The 16,689-nt window shown below is 45.4% G+C and overlaps 1 protein-coding gene across 2 annotated transcripts in view; it reads left to right on the forward strand.

Annotated features, from left to right (window-relative positions):
- CLASRP (CLK4 associating serine/arginine rich protein) overlaps positions 1-16,689 on the forward strand; it is a 36,190-nt gene that overhangs the window by 8,352 nt on the left and 11,149 nt on the right. The window contains exons 8-16 of one of the 2 annotated variants that reach the window (XR_015698404.1): positions 3,399-3,544; positions 4,907-5,003; positions 5,965-6,043; positions 7,217-7,290; positions 8,829-8,870; positions 10,304-10,525; positions 13,806-14,072; positions 14,526-14,702; positions 16,439-16,482. Coding sequence is in view for 1 of the 2 variants with exons in the window: in XM_087728375.1 (XP_087584501.1) it covers positions 3,399-3,544; positions 4,907-5,003; positions 5,965-6,043; positions 7,217-7,290; positions 8,829-8,870; positions 10,304-10,525; positions 13,806-14,072; positions 14,526-14,702; positions 16,439-16,478 (1,144 nt within the window). In the remaining variant the exon portion in view is untranslated. The remainder of the gene's footprint in view (positions 1-3,398; positions 3,545-4,906; positions 5,004-5,964; positions 6,044-7,216; positions 7,291-8,828; positions 8,871-10,303; positions 10,526-13,805; positions 14,073-14,525; positions 14,703-16,438; positions 16,483-16,689) is intronic. The other variant, XM_087728375.1, reaches the window with a different exon arrangement.

Below are 16,689 nucleotides of genomic sequence, written 5' to 3' on the forward strand. Positions count from 1 at the left end.
CAATCCCCATCCCTAATCCTCCCGACTTCCCAGGGCCCACGCCTGGCACTACCTTCTGTCTAAAATATCTTGTATACATATGAATTAAAAAATAAAAGTATATATCAAAAGAAAAGAAAAGCAGAGAAAGGAAAAAAAAAAAAAAAAAAAAGGAAAAAAAGAAAAGAGAAAAGAAAAAAAAGAAAAAAAAAGAAACCACTCTTGTATTGATCTCAGCCCCCCATCTTTATCTATGCTTAAATGGTATAAATCATTCTATCTATATTTTATTCTCGTCTCTTACTTCTTTGCTATTTACCCCAACCTTCTGTAGACTCTCCCGTTCCCTTCCTAAACCTCATGATCCCTTCCAATAAAATTTAAGCAGCGTGGTTCATGCCATATATTCAAATATAACTTTACAGACAAGTAATCAAACTTTCCCTTCTAGTAAAATTTAAACAACGTAAATAATCTTTCTTTACCCCTTTTTCAAACAGTAATTCAAAATAATAAATAACTTAGTTCATTCCACATTCATTTTACCTTCATCCCTCACTTGTCTGATATTTACCACTATCAAATTTATACTAGCATTTGTTTAAAATATAACTCAGAGTGAATTGTAGCATGAATCATTCCACATATTCCAATAATACTTTCAGCAAGAGTCAGTTAACCTTCTATTTTAAGGTAGTCCCTTCTAACAGAGTTTAAACAACATAAGTCATTCTGCATTCTTTTTACAGTTATCTTCCCAGGCGGCTTCCTGTTCTAATAAGCTTTAAACAACGTAGATTTTGCCCTCTTCCCTTGCTTGTCTGATATTTACCACAAATAACGTAGTTCATTCCACATGCATTTTACCCTCATCTCTTGCTTGTCTGATATTTACCACTATCAAATTTATACTAGCGTTTATTTAAAAAGTAACTCAGAACTATTACAACCAACTTTCCCTTCAAATAAAAGTTAAGTAGCATGGATCATATTCAAATAATACTTTCAGCAAGAGTCAGTTAACCTTCTATTTTAAAATAGTCCCATCTAACAAAGTTTAAACAACATAAATCGTTCCGCATTCTTTTAACCACTATCAAATTTATGCTAACGTTACTTTAGAATCTAGCTCAAAGTAGTTTCACCCAGCTTTCCCTTCTGATAAAAATTAGTCCACTTTTTCTACCGGAGAGAGGTCTCAAACCCTCATTCAGTCCTCAACTTTAGGAAGTCTTTTGAAGTATCTAAATTCTCGATCTGCGTTCTTCTGCTTCTCTGAGGGAGGAGGGGCTGCCCCCTCCATCTTGCAGCCGCATGACCAGCCGTTTGCTTTCTCCTTCCGCTTGTCTCTCCTCTCTTCCAAGCGCGTCAGGAAGACCCGCCTTCAGAATCCTACAATAGAAATCTTGAGCCTCCGAAACAGAGTTAAGACGAAATCTTTGATTCTCAAATGTAACTGTAATACCGGCAGGGGCCTCCCATCTGTATCGAATCTGTTGACTCCTAAGCTCCTTAGTTAAAAAGGTGTAATTCCTTCTTGCCTTCAACATCTGAAAAGGAATATCTTTGAAAACAATCAGGTCCTGGCCTTCAACTCGAAAACCGTTATTATGAAACTTTTGCACAATCGCATTTCTAGCTTCTTTTGTGGAAAAATGTATAATTATGTCCCTCGGGAGTTGTCGCTGTTCCGCTATCAATGAGTTCTGGCGATAGATTTTCCGAATCTGCCAATCAAAGTTAAGTCCCGGGCTTCCCAGCGCATGGCTGAAGGCTTCAGCAAAGGTCTGTTTCAAATCCTCTTGCTCCTTTTCACGGAATCCTCTGACTCTAATTGCAGATGCCTTCCTGTTAAAATTTAACATCATAAGCTGATCTTCGTTATTTCTAATTTTTTCTTGTAAAATTTGAATATTGGTAGTCAAATTAAAATTAGCCTTCTCCAGACTTTCCAATTTGTTCTCTATTTCAGCAGAGTAATCTGAGAGGGCAGACACGGCTGCAAACGTATTCGCCTTCATTTGATTAACTTTAGATTTTAAATCATCATAAAGTTGCAATACAAATTCCTGAATTTCTTGTTTAAAGGCATTAAACATTTTAAAGAGATATTCCTGTGTTAAAACTTCTCCAGTAGAGGGCGTAGGAGACAAAGGCTGTGTTTCCAGAAAAGATTCTTTAAATTCCTTAGATACATTTGTAGCAAGACGCTTCTTTGATCTGGGAGCCATAATAAATAAACAAGTAAGCAGCGCTTCACTCCCCTCTATTTCCAAAGAAAAAGAGTTTATTTTGTTAAGGAGCGGTCTGCAGGAAGATAAACCCGGCTAAGTACATCCAGTAATCATCCACGGAGAGAAATCGCCATTTTGACGTCTATTTAAACAAAGAAGTCTTTAAGACGAATGGAGCTGGTATTTAAGATAGTAATAAAAGCATAAATCTCACAGGGGTGGTACCCTCCCGTATCAATTCTAGCTTGAAAAAACTTTGTTTTGTCCTGGGGGGGGCTAGCCTGTCTGGGGCTGCCAAAAAAAAAAGGCAGCTGAGAAGAACTGGCCGGAGATAAAAGCTCCGCTTCGGCTGGATCTAATCTCTTCCACAGCCCAAAAAAAAAAAAGGCTGTGGCTTACGAATAGACCCTAGTCTACGGAGCTATCCTCCCTGCCCCTTTCTTAGCCAAAAAGGGGTGCTATCTATGATCTTATTTAGATATACAGACCAGGTCTCTGAGGAGCTCGGTGGAGCCCTCCTTGGCAACAGGCCACGCCCCCAGGAAGTCTTTTGGAACCTCTTCTGTAGGTGTGGCCTGCTTTCCGGGTCCACTGGTGGAACCTCTTCTAACCGGTTCGGTAGATTTGATGAACCGGTTCTACCGAATAGGTGCGAACTGGTAGGAATCCACCTCTGGTGTGATTCCCACCTTTTTGTGAATTAGTATAGCCCAGGGATTGTCAATCTTTTTATGCCTACCGCCCACTTTTGTATCTCCGTTAGTAGTAAAATTTATTAACCGCCCACCGGTTCCACAGTAATGGTGATTTTATGAAAACTTAATGAAAATTTTAAAATAATGCTATGATTTCTTTTTAAAAAGTCAATTAAATAAAAAAAAAGGAAAGTGCTTCAGTATCGGACAAAACCCCTACCGCCCACCATGAAAGCTGGAATGCCCACTAGTGGGCGGTAGGGACCAGGTTGATTTCCACTGGTATAGCTTTTATTGTCATTGTGCATCATATACACAGCAAAATTGGTTTGTGAATTGAGGAATTGCCCTCGGGGGCTCTCTGAGCTTTCTCAATGGACGTTTCATTGCCCAACTAAAGAACATCATCAGTGCGAGGGGTAGAAGACCCAGCACAGACCTCTGCTCTGGCGACTCCGGGCAGCTTGTTGAGAAACATTCTTCTGTGCAGGTTGGCGGAGAAGAAAGCTTCCATCGGCTACACCTACGAGGACAGCACAGTGGCAGAACTTGAGAACCCGTCTGAGAAGCGAGCGGAGGAGGAGGATTCTGAGGAAGACAGCAACACCGACGAGGACGAAGTGATCCCCGACATTGGTACACCTTCAGATCATCAGATCATTGGATGGGGAGGGCGCACCAAACTTTGGCTGTCTTATAGCAATAGCAGATTTATTTACCACTTCATAGCTCTTTTACAGCCCTCTCTAAGCGGTTTACAGAGTCAGCCTCTTGCCCCCCAACAATCTGGGTCCTCATTTTACTGATGTCAGAAAGACGGAAGGCTGAGTCAATCTTGAGCTGGTCAGGATCGAACTCCTGGCTGTGGAAGGAAGGAAGGAAGAAAGAAAGATATATAGAGGGAGGAAGGCAGGCAGGCAGGGTGGGAGGAAGGAAGGAAAGAAGGAAGAAAGGAAGGAGGATATATAGAGGGAGGAAGGCAGGCAGGGTGGGAGGAAGGAAGGATATATGGAGGGAGGAAGGCAGACAGGGTGGGAGGAAGGAAAGAAAGAAGGAAGGAAGGATATATGGAGGGAGGAAGTTAGGCAGGGTGGAAGGAAGGAAGGAAGGAAGGAGGATATATGGAGGGAGGGAGGAAGGCAGGCAGGGTGGGAGAAAGGAAAGAAGGAAGGAAGGATATATGGAGGGAGGGAGGAAGGCAGGCAGGGTGGGAGGAAGGAAGGAAAGAAGGAAAAAAGGAAGGAGGATATATAGAGGGAGGAAGGCAGGCAGGGTGGGAGGAAGGAAAGAAGGAAGGATATATGGAGGGAGGAAGTTAGGCAGGGTGGAAGGAAGGAAGGAAAGAAGGAAGGAAGGATATATGGAGGGAGGGAGGAAGGCAGGCAGGGTGGGAGAAAGGAAGGAAGGAGGATATATGGAGGGAGGAAGGCAGACAGGGTGGGAGGAAGGAAGGAAGGAAGGAAAGAAGGAAGGAGGATATATGGAGGGAGGGAGGAAGGCAGGGTGGGAGGAAGGAAGGAAGGAGGATATATGGAGGGAGGAAGGCAGACAGGGTGGGAGGAAGGAAGGAAGGAAGGAAAGAAGGAAGGAGGATATATGGAGGAAGGGAGGAAGGCAGGGTGGGAGGAAGGAAGGAAGGAGGATATATGGAGGGAGGAAGGCAGACAGGGTGGGAGGAAGGAAGGAAGGAAAGAAGAAAGGAAGGAAGGAGGATATATGGGAGGAGGAAGGCAGGCCGGGTGGGAGGAAGGGCACTAGCATTTATATACCGCTTTGCAGAGCTTTCCAGCCCTCTCTAAGTGGTTTACAGAGTCAGCCTCTTGCCCCCAACAATCTGGGTCCTCATTTGACCCACCTCACAAGGACAGAAGGCAGAGTCAACCTTGAGCCTGGTGAGATTTGAACTTCCAAATTGCAGACAGCCGGCAGTCCGCAGGAGTAGCCTGCAGTTCTGCACTCTAACCACTGCGCCATCTCGGCTCTTAATGTTGCTTTCAGATGTCGAAGTGGATGTAGACGAGCTGAACCAAGACCAAGTGGCTGATCTGAATAAACAGGCAACAACTTACGGGATGGCCGAAGGAGATTTTGTCCGGTAAGATTTCTCTCCCTCTCTCCTTTTTGGGGTGAATTCCCGAGAAGCTTAACACACAATACAGAGGGAGTCCTTGACGTAGGACCACGATGGAGCCCAACACTTCTGTTGCTAAGTGAAACATTTTGTTAAGGGATGTTTGTTCCGTGTTACGGCCTTTCTGCCCGCTGTTGTTAAGTGAATCACTGCGGTGGACAAGATAGTAACACAGTTGTTAAGTGAATCTGGCTTGCCCCATGGACTTTGTAAGAAACCAGAACACAGGAACCGTCATAAAGATGAGTCAGTTGCCAAGTGTTCAGATTTTGATCACATATACAGTAGCAGAGTTGGAAGGGACCTTGGAGGTCTTCTAGTCCAACCCCCTGCCTAGTCAGGAAACCCTAGACCGTTTCAGAGAAATGGCTATCCAACATCTTCTTAAAAACTTCCAGTGTTGGGGCATTCACAACTTCTGGAGGCAACTTCTGTTCCACTGATTAATTGTTCTCAATATCAGGAAATTTCTCCTCAGTTCTAAGTTGCTTCTCTCCTTGATTAGTTTACACCCATTGCTTCTTGTTCTACATGACCACGGGGTATGTGTATGTGTGCTGTAATGGTTGCAATTGTGACAAACAGTCCTGTCACTTTTTCCTATGACGTCGTAACTTTGATTACTAAATGAAATGTTGTAAGTTGAGGACCACCAGTACTAACAATCAAAGCAAATCGATAGTAGATAAAAGTCAACGGAATTCAAAGTGGGCTGTACTCCGATCTCTTTTGTTCATGAAGTAATTCAAGGCTGATGATGTACCCCCGTAGAGATTTGGGGTGACCAGGCTGAGCCTGAGAGGGTGGGTGTGTCAAACACGTCATCAGCCTTGAATTACTTCATGAACAAAAGAGATCGGAGTACAACCCACTTTGAATTCAGCACCCCCTTTTTCTTCAATGCCCTCTTTTCTTTTTCTGGAAGGATGTTGCGGAAGGACAAAGAGGAGGCGGAAGCTATCAAACACGCCAAAGCTCTGGAGGAGGAAAAAGCCATGTATTCGGTAAGGAAATAGGAATAGGACAGAGCAGCACAGAGTAGAAATTAGAATAGAAATTAAGACAGGAGAAAAGAGAATAGAATAGAATAGAATAGAATATAGAAAATATAGAATAGAATAGGAATAGAATAGAAAATAGAAATTTAGAATAGAATAGAAAATAGAAATTTAGAATAGAATAGAATAGGAAATAGAAATTTAGAATAGAGTAGAATAGAATGGAAATAAAAATTTAGAATAGAATATAGTAGAATAGAATATAAAAGAAAATAGAAATTTAGAATAGGAAATAGAAATTTAGAATAGAATAGAGAATAGAATAGAAAATAGAAATTTAGAATAGAATAGAATAGAGTAGAGTAGAATAGAATATAAAAGAAAATAGAAATTTAGAATAGAGTAGAAAATAGGAATTTAGAATAGAGTAGAATAGAAAATAGAAATTTAGAATAGAATAGAAAAGAAAAGAAATTTAGAATAGAATGGACAATAGAATAGAAATTTAGAATAGAATAGAGTAAATTAGAATAGAATATAAAATAGAAATTTAGAATAGAGTAGAATAGAAAATAGAAATTTAGAATAGAATAGACAATAGAATAGAGAATAAAAATTTAGAATAGGAGTAGATTAGAATAGAATAGAAAATAGAAATTTAGAGTAGAAAAGAATAGAATAGAAATAGAATCGAATAGAAAGTATGGAATGGAATAGAAATAGAATAGAATAGGAATAAAACAAGAATAGAATAGGGATAAGGATAGAATAAGAGAGTTGGAAGGGACCTTGGAGGTCTTCTAGTCCAACCCCCTGCTTAGACAAGAAACCCTCTACCATTTCAGAGAAATGGTTGTCCAATCTCTCCTTAAAAACCTCCACTGACATCCACAACTTCTGGTGGCAAGTCGTTCCACTGGTTAATTGTCGCCCTTGTCAAGAAATTTCTCCTTAGTTCTTGGCTGGGCCGGGCCCTGGCTGTTCTCTTCATTGGATGGAGAGGAGATCATCTCTAGTGCTTCCCACTTCTCACTCATCTAAAATCCTCCCCGATGCAGGCCACAAATTGGGGGACCTCATTCCCCTCATCCACGGCTGGTAAACCGGGGAGCAGTGAAGATAGGCCCCATGAGAGCCTGGGGCCTTTCTTTGGTCTCTCAGACGTGCCTTTTCTTCCAGGGCCGTCGCTCCCGGCGGCAAAGGAGGGAATTCCGAGAGAAACGTTTGAAAGGCAGGAAGATCAGCCCTCCGAGGTAGGCCTTTGGGAAGTTGGCCCCATTCCACTGTTTTGTTGCCCTTGAGTCCCTGGGGGGTGGGTGGGTGGAATTCCCAGGATCTCTTTCTGGTGGGAGACAAACCCTAAGATGCCATTCATAAGTGGAGGATTATCTGTAGAACGACACTTTCTTTGTCAAGAGGCCACTGGATTTTCTTGGTTTTTCTTTGAAGACGACAGGGACCAGGAGCATCACTCGGGTGACCCTGAGGACACAGACAAGCCTCCAAGTGGCCTCAATGACCCTCTCAAAAGGATGCAAACGACCAGCTGTCTGCAAGGAGCATCCTTCCATTCCCCACCATCCGGTCGGAGCTGAAGAGGCTTCTTGGAGGAGAAGTGAAACATCTTTAAAAGAAAACCCCAAAAGTCCAGTGTGGTATAAACCAGCATCAACCGTTTTTCCTCTGGAAATCCATTCCTGCTCCCACACCCTTCCAAGGATGTTCGTCCCAAATTGTGTAGCTAAATGTCTGCAGGGATTCTTCGTCCTCCAGGTCATGGTTGTCCCAAAGGTGCTTTTTTCCCCCCAAGACGCAACCGGAATTTCTGGTGTTTCTCTGAAGACGTTTCGCTTCTCCCCCAAGAAGCTTCTTCAGCTCTTGACAGGACAGTGGGGAATGGAAGGATTGATGCTCCTTGCAGACAGCTGGTCATTTGCATCCTTTTAGAGGGTCGTTCAGGCCACTTGGAGGTTTCCCTGTGTCCTCGGCAGTGGTGGGATTCAGCCGGTTCGCACCTATTCGAGAGAACCGGTTGGTAACTTTCTAAGCAGTTCGGAGAACCGGTTATTGGAAGAAATTTTAATTTTTTCCCCCCACTTTCCAGGGCTAATCCTGTAAGGAAGGCAGGAAGGAAACATTCTGGTGGTGTTTCTAGCTTAAATTTTTATTTTACCCTGCTTACAGAAACTGCCTTTCTGGTTAACCCTCATTGCATTGTAACAGCTAAGTGAAGCGCCCATCAACGTGAGTGATGTTGAGTTGGCTACGCCCACATGGTCACATGACCACCAAGCCCCACCTACCCTGCTGGTCATCAGGACAGAGAACCGGTTGTTAAATTATTTGAATCCCACCACTGGTCCTTGGGGTCAGCTGAATGGAGAGCTTAATAGTGGAGATGTATGTATGTATGTATGTATGTATGTATGTATGTATGTATGTATGTATGTATGTATGTTATATTTATGCTGATAAATAAATAAAGGGAGACTAGTATAGATCTATTTCAAGCTATTTAGCTCTCATCAGCTAGCCACACCCTTGTTGGGAATCGAACCTGTGGGTGTGGCTAGCTGATGAGAGCTAAATAGCTTTGAAATTAGATCTATACTAGTCTTCCTTTATTTATTTATCAGCATAAATATAACAAATGTAACAAAAAGCAAGGCATTTTCTGCACTGGGGGTGAAGTTACTGCGGAAAAGAAAGGCAGGGCGCTAGAGTTCAGTTTTGCAATCCTTCTGCGACGCAGAAGCGGGCTTTCCGTTCTCACCATATTCTCTTATTACAGTTATGCCCGGAGAGACAGTCCCACCTATGATCCCTACAAACGGTGAGTGAAGACAGCCGCTCTGCTTTTGGGGTGGGCTGGGGGGAACCCCTCGTTTCTCCTGTGGAACTGCGAAGCTTTTTGTGGCTTCCTAGAGTTCTGTTTGCATTTAATTTGAAGGACAGTCAGAAAAGGGGTGCGTACATGTGCAGAAACAGCCTGGCCTTGAAGGCAGCAAATATAATATAATCTTCCTTATATTTTAGGAAAACCTGAAAAACAGAGGATGGTTTGAGGTTCTCCTTACCAGAATGCTAATTTAGTCTGTTGAAGGTGAGGCTTATTTGAATACCATTTATGGGGGGCCTTAGTGCTCTCCGAGGTAGTTTTCTTGCAGAGACGTTTCATTACCGAACTAGGCAATGCCCTCAGTGCTAGAAGGGAGTTGGGGTTTGCTCTTCGTTTTATATACTTATATACCAACCTCTTGCCCGGTCAGGGTTGGTGAGAATATTTTTGGCGGTTCTTTGATTAGGCGGCTGCTGTTAGGTTATTTATCTGTGTTAGTAGTTCCTTGATTGGGGAGTTGTTTGCTTGATTGTTGGCCTGGTGTCACTCTCCGCTCAGATGGCTCTTGATTGCTGGTCAGGGGTGTTTTAGTCACTCCCACCAACGCTGACTGGGCAAGCCACTAATATTTAAAAATAAGAGCAAAGACCACTCCTTTCTAGCACCAATGATGTTACTTAATTTGGTAAAGAAAAGTCTGCAAGAAACCGCCAAGCTCAGAGACCAACAAGGATGTCACAATCTCCTCCTCCTCCTCCTCCTCCTCCTCCTCCTCCTCCTCCTCCTCCTCCTCCTCCTCCTCCTCCTTTTCCTCCTCCGCCAACATTATACAAACCCCATTTTTCTCGTAGCACTGATGATGTTAGCTAGTTGGGTTATGAAATGTCTGCAAGAAAACGACCAAATTCAGAGAGTACCAAAAACCCCAGAGTTGATGTCGTCATCCTCCTCCTCTTCCTCCTCCTCCTCCTCCTCCTCCTCCTCCTCCACCACCACCACTACCACCTCCTCCTCCTCCACCACCACCACCACCACCACCACCACACAAGCCCCACTCTTTCGTAGTACTGATGATACTAGCTAGTTGGGTTATGAAATGTCTGCAAGAAAACCACCAAATTCAGAGAGCACCAAGGACCCCAGAGTCGATGTCATTCTCCTTCCCCTCCTCTCCCTCCTCTCCCTCCTCCTCCACCTCCTCCTCCTCCTCCTCCTCCTCCACCACCACCACCACCACCACACAAGCACTGATAATGTTAGCTAGTTGGGTCCTGAAACATCTGCAAGAAAACCATTCAGTTCAAGAAAACACCAAGGACCCTTCATTTCAACCTGGTGTCTACTAAAGAACTTCTCCCGGGCCGGGATTAGCCTCCCCCCCCCCCCCTTCTTCACTCTCCAGTGATCGCTATGCCTTCATCCCACAGATCCCCCTCGGAATCCAGCTCCGAGTCTCGTTCCCGCTCTCGCTCGCCTTCCCCCGGTCACGAAGAGAAGATCACCTTCATCACCAGCTTCGGGGGCAGCGATGAAGAAGCCGCTGCTACTCAAGCTGGGGCAGCCCCTCGGAAAACGCCCCCCCTCAACAAGCCACGCTCCGGCCAAGCGCAGCAGGGCAACGTTGCGGCAGGTCATAGCGCCTCCTCCCGGTCGGTAACTTTCGCACCCGCCTGGTCTTTCCAAACCTTAAAGCAGAGACCCTTCTGGGGTCAAAGTTCGAGAGATTGCTTTTTTTTTGACATCAATCCATCCCGAATGCTTGGTCTGGTTCCCGCCGTGTTAGGGGAGCTGCGTGGCCATTGGTCACTCCGGCAGGCCAATCTTTGCCCGAATGATCCTTTCATGATGGAATCCGGTCAGGGATCAGGAAAAGGGGGGGGGGGCGCTCTTGTCCCATGAAAGATCCTGGGACAGAGGTCTTCAAACTTGGCAACTTTAAGGCTTGTGGACTTCAATTCCCAGAATTCTCCAGGCTGGAGAATTCTGGAGTTGAAGTCCAGAAGTCTTAAAGCTGCCAAGTTGGGGACCCCTGAATTAGAACATCTGTTGATTCTATGCTTTACACCACCCCTAATTCCATCAATCAGATAGAGCTGGAAGGGACCTTCGAGGTCTTCTAGTCCAACCCCCTGCTCAAGTAGGAGACCCTAGACCAGGAGTGAGGAACGATGGGCTCTTTTATGACTTGTGGACTTCAACTCCAGAATTCTGAGCTAGCATGATCAGCTCAGGAATTCTGGGAGTTGAAGTCCACAAGCCTTAAAAGCTGCCAAGTTTGGGGACCCCCGACCTGGGAGGTTTCTTATACCCAACCGTAGCTTCCTGAAGAAGGGACCAAGTCTGGGATCCTGTTTGGGCTGCCTTAACTTTGTAGGGATCCTTTTGAATTACGGTTGGGAGATTCCTTTGGCCTGGGAAGTTGGTTTATTGCAAACTAAATCCCAGCATTTTCCAACGATTATGCAAACGATCGCTGCTTGCTCTCCCCACTATCATTATTACTCTACCGATATAGTACCTTGGATCTGCCTTTTAAAGGGCCAAGCTTTCTGATTAGGCTTACAGCTAGTCCTCGACCAGAATTGAGCCCAGAATGTACATTGCTAAGTGAAAAATGGGTGAATTTGCCCCCTTCCGTTTTACGGCTTTTTGCGAAACGGAATCACTGCCGTTTTTAAAATGTGTAACACGGTCGTTGAAGTGAATCTGGCTTCCCATCGACTTTGCCAGTCAGGAAGTCACTAAAAGAGGATCAGGTGACACACGCACACCCCGGGACACTGCAAACCGTCTTAAATGTGAACCCTGTTGCCAAGCGCCCGGGTTTTGATCACACTACTGTGTGCATGTCTGTGTGTGTCTTTGCTGCTGCAACAATCATTAAGTGTGACCAGGGTCATAAGTCCCTTTGTTCAGTGTTGCTGTAGCTTTGAACCGTCGCTAAACGAACGGTCGAGGATTACCTGTAATTTATTTCTCTATCACGTTATCGTGGAAAACTTAGTAAGCTGCAAAATTGTGGCAGAGCAGCAAAACGGCAACAAATAATTGCAGGCCATCGAGACTTCAGTCAGCGAAACCGAACTGGGAAAATTGGCTTTTAAGAGGGGACTCTTAAAGAACCCCAGTCTTGGACAGCGGGACCAGTGACTTGGCGGGGGGGAAGGGGAAACCTTTTACTTTTTAATTACCGTATTTTTCGGGTAAAAAGACGCAACAAGGTTTTGAAGAGGGAAATTTTAAAAAAAAAGGTTTTGTACTCTGCAGACTCCAAAAAACGGCCCGTTTTTTGGGTTTTTTTTTTTAAAGGCATGGAATAGCTTTTAGGAGCCTTGTAGAGTGCTACTGGGGGCTTTGGGGGGGGCAAAAACAAGCAAAAGACCCTGTTTTTCTTGAAAATGGGCCCGTTTCCCCCCCCCCCAAATTGCATGCATAGCCTTTAGGAGGCTTATAGCGTACTCCTGGGGACTGGGGGTGCAAAATTGAGCAAAAAAACACCCCGTTTTTCACTCATTTCTGCCCTCCCCAGCCCCCAGAGGCACTCCCAAAGCCTCCTACAGGTTCTGCATGGCCATTTTGGTGAAGGGCCGGATTTTGGGAGCAAAAAAATGCTGTATTCAGTGTATAAGCCACACCCAGATTTTCAGCCTCTTTTTGGAAGGGAAAAGGTGCATCTTATACTCCGAAAAATACGGTAGGAGAAAACTGTGGGAAATCTCTGAGTGTGCTTTCACCAGTTGTGCCAATATGATGTATCCAATGAAACTGTTCTTCGAGGAACTTGCCTGCCTTGGAGTCCTGTTTTTTATAAGTGCATTCCTTGGATAATTCTCAATCAGGAGAGCAGACGGGGTTCAGGACCCCGGAGAGCAGCCTCGATTAGATCGGAGAGTTGAAGGAAGAGTTGGCTTGATGTCAGCGTCCCAAGCAATGCACCCCTCGAAAGCAGAACTCCGAGGCAGGCAGATTCCTCAAAGAACAGTTTATTGGATACATCTATATTGGCAAAAACTGGTGAAAGCCGACTCTGAAAGTTCCTGCAGCTTAAAAAGTTTCCCCCCCTCTTTCCCCCGCAAGTCACAGGTCACGCTGTCCAATCAAGGTGCTGGCTGGTTGCTTGGTTACTTCGCTGCTTCTCTGCCCAGCCACCTGCGAGAACGTCCTTGGTTCCCACAGGAGAAACTTTTATTGTTTTGGCCACAAAACTCCCATCTTAGCTTTTTCTCCCCTTCCCCGTCCCTTCTTTTGCTTCATGGCAACCCTGAAGCCTCCAAGAGGGCCTCACTTCAGGGTTGACATTGACATTATTGGAAACTGCCCCCACCCCACCCTCCCCTTGTCCTGTTTGAGGTCTTGTGGCAAACAATAATAAACTCTGTAGGGGTCCCACTTTTTTAGGGTAGATCCCCATGCACCTTTTTTTAATTACTATTACTATTATTATTAGTTTGGTTTTTAAATAAGCCTTTCCCTGGCAGTTTCCAAACTTTAAAGGGAATGTTTCCTCCCTTTAAAAACAAAATTGGCAATTCTCTAGGTCGGGGCAAAGGCCCTGGGAGCTGAAGGCTCACAATTCTCCCCTTTTGAGCTGTCCGATCTAGCAGCCCGCCAACCTCCCCGTGCCTGTTGCATTTAGGCTGAGCCGAACGTGGCGTGGAAGTCAGCGGGGTCTTCCCCAACCCTTCCTGTCTCCAGGAAGTTGGTGCCCTGAAGAAGACAAGAGAAAGTGGGGAAGCAAAGGGCAGCCCGACCCATTGCAGACGACCGAGCCGTGGTGGTTAATTTGGAAGCATTTTTTTTCCCCCTCCTCCTTTTGGGGAACGTCCGGCAGGATTAGACCTTGGCAGTTGGGGACGTCCTTCGGCCTTTCTCCTCCACTGCTGGTCTCTCCTGCGTGACCAGCCAGCATCCTGCCTCTCCTCCTTCCAGGCGGCGCTCCACCTCCTCCTCCACCTCCTCCTCCTCCTCTTCCTCGTCCACTTCCTCCTCCTCCAGCTCGCAGTCCAGCTCACGGTCCCATCGGACAAGCAGCTACCACAGGACCGGCGGCTACAGCCGTTCCCGCAGCCACAGGTATTCCCGGTCCCACAGCAGGACCCGGCGGTACTCGGCTGGAGGCTCTCGAGACGGGCGCCGACACTCCAGGTCGCGGTCGACAGAGCGGGGCTGGCGTTACGGCTCTCGGCGCAGATCCAGGTCAGTGAGCCAAGCGGCAGGGGAAGGGTGCCCCTGCGTGCCTCTTCGTGGGGAACAAGGGTAGACGTGCCCCCAATGCAGGGACTTCCAACTTGGGTAGTTTTTAAGACTGGCGAACTTCAACTCCCAGAGTTCCTCAGCCAGCCACGCTGGATGGGGAATTCTGGGAGTTGAAGTTCGCAAGTCATAAATTGCCAAGGTTGGATATCCCTGCTTGGCTGGCAGGGGAATTCTGGGGGTTGGAGTCCACAAGTCTTAAAAGTTTGCCAAGGTTGGATATCCCTGCTTGGCTGGGGAATTCTGGGAATTGAAGTCCAAAAGTCTTAAAAGTTTTCCAAGGTTGGATATCCCTGCTTGGCTGGATGTGGAATTCTGGGAGTTGAAGTCCACGCGTCATAACATTGCAAGGGTGGATCCCTCTGCCTGAATGCAAGGCTCTTCCCTCATTCCCAGGAGCCATTCCCGGTCTGGGGAACATTATCGGTGGAGCAGAGGAGGGAGGCACTGGAGCAGCAGCCCCAGCAGCCAAAGTGAGAGTGAATCGCGGAGCCGCAGCCGGTCAGTGTCTCCAGCCAGAGAGAAAATGCTGAGGCCTGCGGTTTCACCTGCGGTAGGGGAGAAACTGAAAAAGTGAGTGTGCCGTTTTACTTATTTCTATTTCGTGTATTTATTTATTTATACGCCACCTTGATTTGTTTTTTCCATCCATTTGAAAAGGTTTACTTAGAATCAGTCCATGTAAATAGCATTTAAAAAGTAAGATAACCACTGTCTAAAACCATTAGAAAGATCAAAATCGCCGCTAAGTTCTTCTATTCTTTGATTTAAGTTAGTTTTAAGATTTTTTTAGGCAGTCCGTTTTTCTTTAAACAATAAAAGTTTCTTACCAGCTAAACACTTTTTCTCCAAATTGCCCTGACTTTGTCAGCCTTGAAAGACTGGAATTTTTACTGCCAGCCGAAGACTTTAAACCTGCTTTTCTCGGAGATTTTACGATATCCCTGAGATCAGCAAGATGTAATCTTCCTATTCACCATCTCTTTGGGATGATTTAGGTCCATTAGAACCTCCCAGCAATAAAAGTATCGAGTGCGATCTCAGAGCTTTGAGATCGCACGTCGTCTCGTCACGGCATTCAGGCTCCGCCCCCCCCTTGATTGTTTTTTATAGATACCTCAAGGGGGCAAGCATACTTAACAAACTCAGAGAGCACCAAGGACCCTTCCGTCTTCGTCCTCCTCCCCTCCTCCACTTCACAACCGCCTCCCCCCCTCTTTTCTAGAACTGATGATGTTCCTTAGTTGGGTAATGAGACGTCTGCAAGAAAACCACCAAGCTCAGAGAGCACCAAGGACCCCACAGTTCAACCCTGAGCTACAAATATTCACCTCCATCAGTGCTTTTTAAAAAGACAGCCGGCCATCAGTGTAATTTTGTGATGGCTGCTGCATTTTTGCCTAAATTAAAGCTTCCGTGGCCTCTTTTAAGGGTAGCCTTAATTCCACCATGGGTGAAGGCTGGGAAAAAGTGATGAAACTAGTAGAGGGGGGCTAAATTGAATAACCAAATACCCCCTTGGTTTCTCCTTGGAAGTTAATTCCCGATTTTATGCTTGAGATGAAAGAAAGCAAAAAAGCTGATTTTGGGTTTTCCTAATTAGATACGTTGGTTAGTCCATAAGTGGCTAGTCCATATTAATCAGCAACAGGTTGAGGCTGTAATGTTACTATCTTCTTCTACTGCCCTGAAGAGATCTTGGAAAACCTAATAAAAGTATTACTAAAATAAAGGAATAGCTCCGTTAGGACTTGTGGAGTTAGCCTTGGAGCTCCACTGGAAGGCATGCACATTGTGTCAGTGTTCTAAGTATCATGTAGAATTAAATCAGAGTCCAAGGCAAAACGATCCTTAAAGTTCCAATTTAATAAAGCAGACATCTTAGGCACATCTGTGTTAATCCCTTTTGGAAAATGACATCAGAATCCCACCCAGTTAAAAGTTCATGATCTTGTCCCCACACCCACAATCCATCACATGGTCCAATCTTCTTCTTCCACGCTGGCGTCTCCACCCAGCTGCTTCCGGTCAGGTGTACAAGTGCGGAGACAAAAGATGACCTTGGCTTCTAGTAAAGAATGACAACAATACATTCCACAATCCTACTCCTGTCTATTCCCCCCTCCCATCAACTATACTAAAGAAACAGCATAATGAAAAAAAGAGAAATTGTGGCAGGCCAAAATTCTAAAAGGAATAGAATTGCAGGCCTGACATTTTGCTGACTCCGATTAATCTCTGCCTGGCGTCCATCTTTTGATTGACACCCATCTCTCTCTCTCTCTCTCTCTCTCCTTTTTTCCCCCCAGGGCTGAAACGGCTGGTGGTAAAGAGACAGGAGCTGCCAAAGTCAGTAAGAATTTAAACCTCACCTCTTTTCACTCCCACCACTGCAGAAAAACAAAAGACTCAGGGAACCATAGAGATGCAGGAAGAGTGTGTGCTCTGTGGGGGGGTCTGTTCTAGGCTTTGCATGGCCGTGCTTGATGGTTTCGTATTTTAGTTAAGGGCGGAGATAGAACTTAACAGAATAACAGGAGTTGGAAGGGACCATAAAATG

This window comes from Thamnophis sirtalis, unplaced genomic scaffold (genome assembly GCF_051295495.1).
Source record: "Thamnophis sirtalis isolate CommonGarterSnake01/CBP01778 unplaced genomic scaffold, rThaSir2_p1.2 scaffold_13, whole genome shotgun sequence".
NCBI classification, from domain to species: Eukaryota; Metazoa; Chordata; class Lepidosauria; order Squamata; family Natricidae; genus Thamnophis; species Thamnophis sirtalis.